The sequence below is a fragment of the Peromyscus californicus genome, unplaced genomic scaffold (assembly GCF_007827085.1).
Source record: "Peromyscus californicus insignis strain IS unplaced genomic scaffold, ASM782708v3 Scaffold_13__1_contigs__length_99412109, whole genome shotgun sequence".
Taxonomy (NCBI): Eukaryota; Metazoa; Chordata; class Mammalia; order Rodentia; family Cricetidae; genus Peromyscus; species Peromyscus californicus.
This window is the reverse complement of record NW_026294424.1, coordinates 4197073-4209414: the sequence shown is the minus strand read 5'-3', so window position 1 is coordinate 4209414 and position 12342 is coordinate 4197073. Positions and strand designations below refer to the sequence as shown.

The following is a 12342-nucleotide window of genomic DNA, read 5'->3' as shown; positions in this document are numbered from 1 at the left end:
TGCCAAAAGTTTCCCTGAGAAGAGGCCTCCTAATTCATGTGATTCATTAATGTTCATTGGTTACAACTAATCCGTGCAGTCCTGGCTGTCCTGGAACTCCTTCTATAGACTAGGCTGGCCTTGAACTCAGAGATGTGCCTGCTTCTGCCTCCTGAGTGCTGGCATTGAAGGTGTGCTCTCGGTTGGACTGTGATCTCTGTCCCTACTACAATGGTTGTCATAGTTAGATCTTGGAGTGTAGTCCTTTTCTCCATGACCCCTCTCCTATGGTCATAGGATGTGAATTAGAGTGTTGGGAGTGCCGGGGGTAGTCATGGGCTGAGTTAGTATGCTGGTTGCTCTGGCATGTTCCCAGACCACGTCAAGAGTAGCATTGCATGCTGCCATGACCTTTTTATCCTCACCTTTTGACAACATTGGTCATGATTTTGTCAAGAGTTATAGGACGGTTTCACAACAAATGGAAACAGAGCTAAGCGTCAGAACTTGATAGAACAAGTACCTCCAAACTCTGGTTTTGAGAATCAGATCCTAACATTTGAGAACTAACAGAAGCAGGACTCTAGACTGTGGGACAGCTTTTGTGGGGCCACATTAGCCTCTCTCTGAGTTCCCTGCTCACCATGCAGTGGGAACCATTGACTAGTACTAGGAGGACCCTGGGGCAGAGAGATGTCATGCCCATGAACATTTCTGCCAGTGTTCTCAGAGCCTTGAGCTGAGCTACAGCCCAGTCCTTTGTGCTGAGTCCCAGGTGTGCTCCTTAGCGTGTGTCCTGTCGTGTGTCGTCGCCACCCCCGCCCAGCACAGCCTTGCAGGCAGTTCTTAGTGTGAAGGGCGGACCACCCTCCTGGCCATAGGGCTCCTCAGATGACAGTCTCATTAGACTCAACTTAATCTGGGCTTCTTTTAGATCAAGTACTGTGTTGTGTAGCTGCTGAAGAAATGCGAGTTATATGGAAAGTAGTCACTCAGTCACTCGGTGTGCACTACACTGTCACTTGCCATTCAGGTCTTGATGACGCAGTGTGAGGCCTCAGAGGGGCTGCTACGGTGGTCCTGCTCCTGTAGTTGGGGCTTGTGCAGGTTTGCCCTCTGATGCCTCTATAGTGGCTTTTTTTCTTGAGTCAAACAGCGCACAGGAGTTTCCCCTACATTTGAGGCCCTTGGCAGGGATGGAACGGGAACAGTAGAGTGGGACTTGCCTGTGCCCTGTGACCAAAGCTGGCAGTAATGGGAGTGCCATAGGGCACTGCCTGGAGACTTGATTGTTGTTGGTGCAGCTCTTGGCAGAGGGGTGGCTGTGGTGAGGAGCTGTTCCCATTGTTTTCTCAGAGGGCATAGGAAGCTTTTGTCCTTAGGCTACTGATAGAAGATTTTTAGATGAGTGGTGGAGATGTAAAAAATTATGATAACAATTTATATATATATATATATATATATATATATATATATATATATATATATATATATATATATATATATATATATATATATATATATATATATATCTCCTTATATGAGAAGTAAATGGGGTTTTCTGGATCTGGGGTCCCAGTTTCCTGTCCCTTTTCTTTGGTCCTCATCAGTCTAGTTTATTTTAGAAAATTACAACAAAAACAACACTGGAGTTAACAAGTTTAAATTACTGGTAGGAGTCTGGGGAAACGTCTTAGAGGTCAAGCACTTGCTGCACAAACCTGGATCCAAATGCATCTGTAATCCCAGTAGAGACAGGAGAATTTCAGGAATCTCGTGCGTAGCTAGCCTGGAGTCCGCAGGCACACCCAACAGCGATGAGCCTGTCCCAGAGACTGTGGAAGTGAGGGCTGACATTCGGGCAGTGCTCTGACTGCCACCGCTGATGCTCTGGACTCACTTGTGTGAGCACACATACAGATTATTGTAGGAAACATTTTATGTGAGAAACTGAAACCTGCCGGGCGGTGGTGGCGCACACCTTTAATCCCAGCACTCGAGAGGCAGAGCCAGGTGGATCTCTGTGTGTTTGAGGCCAGCCTGGTCTACAGAGTGAGTTCCAGGACAGCCAGGGCTATTGAAACCCTAAATAATGCTAGTGTGACTTCCTGATTGGCTGTGTGTAGGTGTTATTTTGTAGCCAGAGGGGCTTCACCCAGAGGACATTCCCACCAGTCAGTCACAGGGCAGCACTGGAAGAGTCTCTTTGAGTGATGAAAATTATTTTAGTTGTGTGTATGTGAATGTAGGTGCACACATGCCAAGATGGGTGCGTGGAGTCAGGATAACCTGTGGGAGTTCTTGGCTCTCCATTATGTGTTCCCAGGATTTAATTCAGGTTGCCTGGCTGTGTGGCGGTTGCTTTTACCTGCTAAACCATCTTTCTGCCCTGGATATAGTCTTTGTAATAATGATAGAAATTAACCAAGTGTGGTGGCTCATGCCTGTAGTTCTAGCACCTGAGAAGCTGAGGCAGGGTAGTTGCTAGTTGGAGGCCACAGCTGGTTAAGTTTTTGAAATTCAGTCAGTACCTCAGTTGTGTAGAAAGAGCAGATCCCGGGCTGGGGGCCCAGCTGACTTCCTGTGCTGCTAAGGAAGGGGGTAGGTCCTGGACTCCATCTCTGCACCTGTGCTCACTTTGTTTACATCTGTAGAGAATCTGGACGAGACGCGGGAGCAGAAAGAAAAGTGTCCCCCAGGCCAGTCAGCTGTGCCTAGCACCCCCCCCAGCACTCCTGTCAAGCCGGAAGAAGGTGAGTCCTGTGGGAGGTATGGCGGCAGTTCCGCGGTGCAAGGGTGCATGGCCTGTGTGCACTGGGAATGGAATGTGGCCATCATTCCATTAACATGGATGAAGACGTGTGCATTCCACAAAACCAGTGCGGCCGCACACAGCTCCGGAAACCTCAGCTGTTTCTTCTGTACCTGCACCGTCCTGGGTAACCCCAGTCAGCATAGTTTTTGAACTGTTGTGACTGGGGGAGGGCAAATTTCAGGGAGTCCCCACCATCTTGTCATGTCAGTTTTGCCCTTTGCCTGCACACTTCCAGCACTGACCAGAGTCTGATGACACCTTGGTGCCTTCAGTTGTGTGGGCATTGCAGGACTCCAGACCTGCTGCATTAATCAGTCCCCTGAGAGTGCTGTATGTGCCCCCTCTGCCTCTCAGACCACCGCATGTATGTGTTGTGTGGTCCAACACGTGACACGTGTGTCCCTTAGTCTCCCGTGTACGTCTGTGTCTCCTGGCCCCCTCACCCCAGTCTGTGGTCTCTAAGAGTGGCTTGGCCTTCTTCTTATGTAACCCAATGGCTGTGACTGAGTGCATCGATTCTCTACTTGTGCTTTCTTTCTTGTGGCCGCCTTACAGCAGGAGACGGATGTGCTAAAGAGTACCTGTTACCCTAGTAAGTACCCGCGCCTGCCTCTGCTCTAACCAGGTGCTTGCGCTGTGCCTTGCTTTCCTGCTTCTCTGTTGCTGTGTTTTCTGTAAATCCAAAGTAAAAACGGGACCTTGTTAATAGGCCCAGTTTCTCAGTGGCCTCCTTGGTCACTGGAAGCTGAAAGGTGGCATCAGCTTTCCAGGATGCTCCTGGCCCCTATCACAGTGCTGCCCAGAGTACCCTGGGCCACAGAAAGCTTTTAGCTTAACCTTTGAGACTATTTCTTGATTGCTTGGTGGGGAGCTTTTGCCATCAGGGGTCAGGAGTAAATGTGTGGACTGGGTTCTGACAGGGTAGATTCTGCCACCTGCTGGTTTGGAGCCTTGTTTGGACCTGTGCTTAAGTGGGGACTGGCGACCTAGTGGGCTGGAGTGATGGTTGTTCTGCGGTGAGCTTGGCAGAGAGAGCCCCGGTGCCGGAGTGTCTGGAGCCTATGGGCCTGCAGCCCTCTCTCTGCCAGTTGGCCTGGGTCAGAGGATAGCCATCAGCGTGCTCTCTGGGGGCATCCCCAGCCTCCCAAGCTTAAGCTCTTATGTTTGAGGCCTGGAGCCTTTGACAGCCAGGCTGCTCCTAACCCTGCTTAGCTCAGCTGCTCTTGGTCCTGATCTTCGGCTTGATTTTTAAGTACTAAACCGTTGGGTGTTGCCTAACATGCCAATTGCTTATAATTTTACAGACTAAATGTCTGTAACACGAGTCCCCTGGTCAGTGTAGAAATGTATTGTGCCCTAGATGGAAACCTGCCCTCTGTTACATTTTGCTCCTTATGTTTAGCTATTCCAATTGTGAAGGCGGCTTACCTTAACAGTTTATTTCACAGCTAACTATAGTTTTGTTTTATTGCATATGGGATCTAATAGTTGACTCATGGTTTTCTATTGACTGCCTTGGGGGAGATCAAATGTTGTAGAACCAAATTTAGACCTAATTCCTGGGCACAGGACACAAGCAGACCTCTCTTCATTGTCCGGCAGAGTGGCATGTCCTGATAGGGTCTGTTTGCAGAAGTAGCAGGCCATAGCTCTGGTTTTGTCAGTATGTTCTTCATGAGAAGGTACTAGAACCCCTCTGAGGTTGGGAGGTTTTATAATGTGCTCTCTCCAGCTATAAAGTAGCGTATACCATATGTCACATTTCTGGTCCAGGGAATATCTAGAAACTACCAGAAGTTGGCAGCTCTGGTCAGTGCTCTTATTTCCAACTGCTCTGTCCAGATTTTAACCCATCTCTCTCACCGTCACCATCAGACCTTCCCCAGGAGCCGACATCCAGGGATGAGAGCGACGCCACCACCTTCAAGCCGACTCTCCCTGACCTCTCCCCCGATGAGCCTTCCGAAGCACTTGGCTTCCCAACAGTGGAGGAGGAAGCCCATGGTTCCCCAGACCCCACTCAGCCCCTTGCTGAGGCTGACCCTGAGCCAGCCTCAGCTTCAGCTCCAGGGGCTGAAAATGTAGCCTCCCCTGCCACTGAGGAGGGGTCTCCCATGGACCCTGGCAGCGATGGGTCTCCGGGCAAGTCCCCATCCAAGAAGAAGAAGAAGTTCCGCACCCCTTCCTTCCTGAAGAAGAGCAAGAAGAAGAGTGACTCCTGAAGGCCACCCTGCACACCGTCATGTCTAACGACCTGGCTCTGCCAGGATTCTCTTTCTCGTCTTGGGTTCTGTCCTCTTGTGTAATGGAATGCAAAAAGCCAAGACCTCCATGTACCTAGAGCCCCTCCCCTGTGTGATCAGCCCCTTCCCAGTGCTAACCCAGTGTGTGCTCAGCCCCTTACCCTGGGCCTTGGGCTCTGTGGGGAGATGGGCTTAGCCTGCACCTGTGAGTTGTGTCCCCTGCAGGAGGGGGACACTGAATCCTGGTTCTGGCTGGAAGGCATTGGAGGCTTCTGCCAGCTCTGGTTACAGCGTCACCCTCCTGAGCCTTGCCTCTCACTCTCCTTCTGTCGTGAGTATCGAATTGTCTGCTCGGTTTCCCTCCACCCCGTGGAGTCTCAGGTGGCTGATTTGGACTTGGCTTCTGCTGGCATCCGCTGCTCAGTGATGTCAGCTATCCCCATTCACAGGGAATCCAGCCGTGGTCTGAGAAAACACTCTCATGCCTATCAGCGGCCCAGGGCACTGTGGCTGCCTTAAAGAAGTGGGTTGAGCCTGCTGCCCTAGCAGCGAGCAACCCTGTGTACACCCAGCACAACGCTATGCATGGTCTTACAGGTGACCCCATGACCAAAACCAGATTCAGGCGCTCATAGTTTATCTTACTGGAGTCTTGGATTCCCATCATAGGGAACAGATACCAGGAGGGGGGAAGAGTCCTTTCTAGAACTTTCTTTCAGTGGGTTTGCAATTTAGCCTACATTTTGACTGTGAATTTGAACAGGCCACCTTTTGCTTTAGTTTTTGTTGTAGAGCCTGTGACAGACTGGAGAACACTCTTGACTTGTGTGGGGAGGTTTTATAGTGGAGCAGGGATCTTAACTGAGTCCGAAAGATGCCCTGGCTTTGATAAGAGGTAACTTATGGTAGAAAGCCAGCCTTGGAGGTGCCAACTAATGTCTTGCATCATTCACGGAGCCCATGACTTTCTTGATCCATCCTATTATGAATTTTTACTTTCATCCCTGGAAAAGGGCTTGAAACTGCTTGGTGGGAAATGCAGGGTGGTCAGGTGGAATCCTGAAGGGGGCCCTGTTCCAGGAGCTACCACTGCCAGCCTGACTAGGAGTGAGGAAGCCTGCTGGAGCCCTAGACACCCTGCTGGGGTTGGGGCTCTGTAGAGCAGGTGCTAGGGTGTGGACTGAGCCATGTGACCCCCACTAGGCCAGGCAGGACCCACAGCCTGCCACAATGCTTGTGTCACTCGTCACCAAGGTGGTGTGCAGTTCTCACCCTGTCCTGATTGCCTCCATCCATCCGGACTCTCCCCCTCCTGCTCCTGCCCTTCCTTCACCCACATATGCAATGACTTCTCACTTTTGTAGTCTAACTCTTTGTATCACACATGAAATACCGTTGCATATATGGACAGACTTGGAGGACAGGCCTGTGTGTCCTTTCCTCATTGTAACAGGTTTTACTCACAAATAAAAGTCTTTAAGCAGTTTCCTTGTCTGAGGTTGGGAAGCAGTTTTATATTTTGATGTCTTTGTTCCCTTAGTTTATTTAGCTGTATGAATGTGTGTAGGCATGTGTGTTCTATGTTGTGTGCATGAAGGTCAGAGGAAAACCTGAGCCAGCGTGTTCTCTATCATGTGGATTCTGGGGACCAACCTCAGGTCATTAGGCTTTGGTGACAGGTGCCCTCCTTGTCCACTAGGCCACCTTGCTTGCTCTAAAATAGGGTTTTCTAAGTTTGTCTTGTGTTAAGAATCAAGAACCTTAATTCTTATGTGCAGTGGTGTTTTTCTTGCATATATTGTCTGTGCGAAGGTGTCAGATCCCCTGGAACTGGAGTTACACAGTTGTGAGCTGCCCTGTGGGTGCTGGGGATTGAACCCGGGTCCTCTGGAAGAGCAGTGCTCTTAACTGCCGAGCCACCTACCCAACCCAAGCCTTTATTTCTTGATCAGATGTCACCAATAGCTGCGAACTGTTGGAATCCTTTTTACTGTGTACTTACAGCCGCCTTTTCTGTGCATGAAATTTGGGCCTGGCAACATTCCATCACTGATGGGGGAGGAGCTTGGTAGGCCCCACCCTTCCCTAAGGATGAGCCATTGGAAGTTAAGGTTGCTGGGGAAGGGAGTAATTTTTCTACCGTGATGTGGCCCATGTTCCAATAAATAGCCCCACACCATACCCACACTAATTAAATTCCAAAAAAGTGAAAAGAAGGTGTTGTTGGAAAGTGGTTCATCAGGAGTGGGAGGGGGTAAAGGGTGATGGGGTATATATATTACCAGATAACATTTAGTGTGAAATTATCCAAGAATAGTAAGACAAAAAGAAAGGCACTTGGTACAAAATAGCTGCTTTATTGGTCATTCAGAAGGATGACAGATAAAAACAATCAGAAGCCTAAAAGGCTTTGGAGTAAGAAGAAAGAGTGTAGCTGCCCAGGCTTCCTGCTGGGACGCCATACTGAGGGGGTGTGTGTGGCAAGCCTTCCTGGACCTGGAGGAAGGAGTGGCCCAGGAGTGGCGAGTGGTCCTGGCCCAGGTTCCCACTTGGCAGCCAGGGTGTGGCAGCTCAGCTACTCCTCCTTGAAAGTCTGTGCTGGATGCCTCAGCTTCCGCAGGAGAAGGAAGGGGAGTAAAAAGAGCCCGGAGCACACAGTGAAGCAGACCTGGGCCCCAGCCAGCCAGTACACTGTGGAAGAGAAAGGTGCTCACCCAGGCTTTTCAGAGCCCTGTTCCTGCCCCTGTTCCCTCAGCTGGAGCAAAGCAGGCAGCTGGGCGTGGTTGCTGGAGGGACACAGCAAGCCTTGAGCGTCAGCCTACAGCACTTACCTGAGGCGGCCACCATGGGCCCCACTGCCCTACCTAGGGCACCGAGGCTCCGCAGTATGCCCATGATTGTGCCTTTTTGCCCTGGAGAACCTGAGGGGAGAGGACTTGTCAGGTGCTAGTTGGCCCTCTCCTACCCTGAGTAGCCTTTGGGGGAGGGCTCTCACCATAGCTGGAGACCATGGTGGACAGACCGGGTACCACAACAGCAGCAGCTGGTGGGAGAGATTTGGGAGGCACCTGTCAGCTCAGGAGAGGCATGGGGATGTCCACACCAGCCCTGGCAGGGCCCACTCACCGAAGGAGTAGAGCAGCAGCCCCAAGCCCAACATGGGCAGTGAGTGCCCCCAGCCAATGAAGAGAAAGGCTGGTACCAGCAGCAACAATGCCTGGGGAAAACAGAAGTCTCAAGACCAGTTCCACAGCCTGCCAGAGTCGAGAGCACCACCAGTCCCAAACTGTAGAGAAAGGAAGTCCCTTACCCGCTTCACAGCTGCAACTTCCTTGCCAGGGCTGATTCGTCGGGCGTAGGTGCCCTGTATGGTGGCCATGGTGAGACCGATGAAGAAAAACATCTTGCCCTGCTGCAGGCTAGGAGGTGGAGGGTGAGCACCCAGCCCCCTAGGCCACCAATTGCCTGGGGGATGGGCAAGGCCAGGATGCTAGTGGGTGTGCCCCAAAGGCTTCCTGGACCTGGGGTCTGAAAGCCTTGAAGCAGAGCCTGAGATGGGCACCTACCTGCTGAACTGGAAGCGCTGGTGTGCAAGGAAGCTGAGTGTGTACTCCAGGCCCGAGAACAGGAAGAGGTAGAGGAAGTAGACGAGACCTAATCGGCGTAGGCTTCTGAGTCCTGCAAGCCAACACAGACCACAGGTTGATCTTTGCTCATGCTGGGTAGTCAAAATACCGAGCTCTGTAAGGGGTAGCCTCCTTACTGTCTTCAGCAGGTGGATCCTGACTGTGGGTAACGGCTGCGAAACGAAGCAGGGCCAGGGGGCTGAGCAGATTAGCAGCAGCATGGAAGCCCAGGGTGACAGAGGGAGCCTGTGGGAGAAAGTGAAGGCTGGTCAGGAGGCAGGAGCACATGACCTGGCAGCCTAAGGACCAGGATGATCAGCTCACACTGCAGGAAGCTGAACCTTTGAGGCCTTAGTGGCAAAGATCCAGGGAACCCAGGAGGTGCTGTGATGCTAGCAGCTTGAGGGCAGGTCAGCCTCCCTTGGCACTGGCACAAATAAAGGAAATCCCTTCATACCTACAGAAGAAGCCCTCACCCCTGGACCTGGGCCTACCCGCTTCTCCTGGGGCAGTGTCTCTGGCAAGAAGAAGAAGATGAACAATATGTCGGAGACCGCAAAGAGTAAGCTGATCCAGGGAACCATTTCCACAGACAGGAATGCTCCAAGCATGGGGCCCACAGTAAAGGCCAGGGAGAAGGCTACTCCGATGACTGCCTAGGGAAAAGGTGACTTGAGCTGGGCACAGAGACCCAAGCCTAGACATCAATCCTTTTTCCTTGGCTCTTTTCACTCACCATGCCTTGGCTTCGGGTTGGAGGTGAGCCCAGGTCAGCAACGATGGCTGTGGAGAGGCTAACATTCCCCTTGCTGATGCCTCCTATCACCCGGGAGGCCAAGAAGGCTGTAAAGCTCCGAGAGGCAGCCCATACTGCATAGGAGATGGCCAAACCTGTCTGCCAATGGGTGGAGGCCAAGTGGCAGGCGCGGTCACTTGAGGTCAGGAAGGTAAACAATATAACACCCCCCAGACCCGTGCCACTTGTGTCCCCCATGCCTTCCTTAGTATATTTAGCTTGATGTAACACCAGGGGTCAGAGGTCCCTCTGGAAGGGATGAGAGCCTGCTGTTGGCAGAGGAACCCACAGCCGCATTCTCTCCTCTGCCTGTGGGCATCTGGATCCAGAGACTTACCAGGGACAGCAACATCACCGGGCGCCTCCCCAGGCAATCAGAGGCAGCTCCGGTGAGCGGTGCAGAGAAGAACTGAAGGAGGGAGAAGGCTGAGCCGATGAGACCTGAGACAGAGGTCACCATCACTGGTGGCTTTAGCCATGTGGATCAGTCCTAGAGTGCAGACCACACCGAGCCTTACACTCACAGGCCATCGACTGAAGCTCAGGTGGCCTCAACGAAAAAACAGACCTGCCAGTCAAAGGAGGCTCTGCAGGAAAGCAGCAGACTGGCAAGAACCCAGGGAGAAGGGGAGGGCTGACCAAGGGCACAGAAGGAACTAGCTCTCCAAGGAAGGGTTGTGGGCCCCAGCCTGGCACACAGGGGCATACCTCCGAACAGGACGCTGTTGTATCTCTTCTCGGCTGGCATCCCGATGGCTGTGGCAAACCAGTCTACCCCGCGCTGCCAGGAGCCATAGAGGGGGTCCTGGGTGGCAAGGAAAGCAACTCCAGCTGGGTGAGTCTAGTAGGCTGGGCAGGGGGAGCGCTCCCGCCTTGGGGGAGGGGCTCACTTGCTGGCGGCCGTGGCTCTCCAGGAGCCCTGGCAACAGAGGTAGCAACAGCGTGAAGCCCAGGAGGTCGAGTAGCAGGCCGAGGAAGATCACGGTGACCACGCGGCGCTCGGACGCGGGCCGAGGCCGTATAGGCGGACGCGGCGTGCATCCTGCATCTCCTGCCCATCCCATGGTGGGAGTTCTGACCCTGCTGGGGTAGGGAGGGTGTGGTGAAGACACAACTGGGTCGTAAGCCCCCCGTTTACCTTTCCTTGAAAAACTCAATTTCCACGTTCTCGCCAGACATAACGGAAGTGCTTCCAAAGGGGTCCCGGGGCACCCTGCAAGGCTCGACTCCCTTACTGACCCAGGGTAGCAGTAAGCTCTAAGCCTTAGCTATCAGGACCCCCTGTTGCGAGGCAGGTAGCAGGAAGAAGATGGGGAAACCCTGATTGGGAGTGGGGCGCGCCCGGGGCGCCTGTTCCGCGCACCACTTTGGTCTCTCCGTGCGATACCTAAACCCTTGCTTCTTGACCACCCACCTGGGACCTGTGCACACCTGCCGCAGCTCCTGACCGGGACCCACGGGTGGATGGACAGGGAAGATCTCTGGATAGCGGCCACGCCCCGGAGGCTTTGGAGCAGGAACCTCCTCTTCCGGGAGGCCAGGCGGCGGGAACCGGCTTGGATCCTCCCAGCAGACAAGTGTAGGGGCGGCTCCTCGGCCTCCAGAGGCATTAGAAAGCATACAGTGTAGTTCGGGAGAGTTAATGTATCTAAGAGACAGCTTGCCTGCCCAGTTCTGTCTCCTTGGCACTTAAGTATCTTTCTTTTGAGTCAGGGTCTCAGGTAGCCAAGGCTTTGAATTCCTGATCTTCCTGCCTCCACCTCGCTTATTCTAAACCATGCTGGAGCTGGGCATGGGTGGAGACAGGAAGACTGGGATTCAAAGTCACCCTCAACCGACTACAAAGTTTGAGAACAGCCAGAGCAGTGCATGTTGAGACCCTGTCTCCCAAACCCAAAACAAACAAACTAAACTTTCAGATAGAGAAACCATCAAAGTCCTGCCCCACCAATGCTGTTACCCTCTTGCAGTCCACACTGGTTCTTTCCAGAGGATACACCAGAATGCACCCTCGGGTGATGGCCTCTTCTAGCTGTCGTGTTCCCCTTCTGATGACACAGGACAAAGGCTGGGGCTCTATGAGCTTCTCATTGGCATGTCCCCCCTAGATACTCAGTACCAGATTTGTGCCCCTACCCCCCTGCAGTTGGATATGCAGAGGGCAGAGCCCTGTGGCTAGTTTAAAATGGAGGAACCCAAGACTGGATGATAGCTGCAGTGTTGCAGAATATTATTTTAAGGTGTGTTACTTTTGTTTATGCTGCGTTTGTTTAACTCTGAAGTTGTGTTATTGTGCCTGTCTAAAACACCTGATGGTCTAATAAAGAATTGAATGGCCAATAGCGAGGGAGGAGAAAGGATAGGCGAGGCTAGCATGCAGAGAGAATATACAGGAGAAAGCTGGGAGGAAAGAGAAAGCAGCAGCCAGAGGACTCCAGGGGCCAGCCACCCAGCTACGCAGCAAGCCATGGAGTAAGAGTAAGACTTACAGACGAGAACGGGAAAAGCCCAGAGGCAAAAGGTAGACAGGATAATTTAAGGAAAGCTGGCAAGAAACAAGCCAAGCTAAGGCCAGGCATTCATAAGTAATAATAAACCTCCGTGTATGATTTATTTGGGAGCTGGATGGTGGGTCTCCTAAAAGGGTAAAAAAGAGTAACACTGTAGCAAGGTGCCAACCAGCCTAGCTGGTGTGTGTCAGGCCCCAGGATTCATGGCCATGCAGCCTCCATCTCTGAAAAATCCTTAGGGAAGTGATAAGGTGAGTACATTCGGTTCGATGTAGCCTCTGCAAGCCAAGCTGCTGAGCATATGCCCCTCCAAGGTTGTTCTTGACCAGCTCATTCTGAGCTCCAGAGCACCCACAGCCAACTATCCTGTGCT

General features: G+C 52.2%; 2 protein-coding genes across 16 annotated transcripts in view; one reads left to right on the top strand and one right to left on the bottom strand.

Annotated features, from left to right (window-relative positions):
* The window catches only part of Add1 (adducin 1), a 55524-nt gene extending 48999 nt beyond the window's left edge, over positions 1-6525 (top strand). For 4 of the 14 annotated variants that reach the window (XM_052736161.1, XM_052736164.1, XM_052736163.1 and 1 more), the window contains 2 exons: positions 2634-2732; positions 4670-6525. In XM_052736161.1, the coding sequence (XP_052592121.1) occupies positions 2634-2732; positions 4670-5016 (446 nt within the window). In that variant the 3' untranslated portion in view covers positions 5017-6525. Of the gene's footprint in view, positions 1-2633; positions 2733-3349; positions 3388-4669 lie in introns of those variants that run through there. The other 10 variants (XM_052736172.1, XM_052736171.1, XM_052736168.1 and 7 more) reach the window with 4 other exon arrangements.
* An 848-nt stretch (positions 6526-7373) lies between these two features.
* Mfsd10 (major facilitator superfamily domain containing 10) lies at positions 7374-10990 on the bottom strand. Of its 2 annotated transcripts, XM_052736175.1 has the most exons (13): positions 10874-10990; positions 10350-10542; positions 10168-10264; positions 9797-9900; positions 9400-9558; positions 9158-9319; positions 8801-8909; positions 8604-8715; positions 8348-8456; positions 8164-8254; positions 8033-8080; positions 7869-7958; positions 7374-7728 (listed from the first exon to the last, which is right to left on the bottom strand). In XM_052736175.1, exons 2-13 carry the CDS (start codon positions 10521-10523, stop codon positions 7613-7615), a joined length of 1371 nt encoding a protein of 456 aa, XP_052592135.1. In that variant the 5' UTR covers positions 10524-10542; positions 10874-10990; the 3' UTR covers positions 7374-7612. The 2 variants fall into 2 exon arrangements, with proteins under 2 accessions (XP_052592135.1, XP_052592136.1); XM_052736176.1 differs by lacking the exons at positions 10350-10542; positions 10874-10990 and having other exon boundaries at positions 9797-9949.
* Between the last annotated feature and the right edge of the window lie 1352 nt (positions 10991-12342).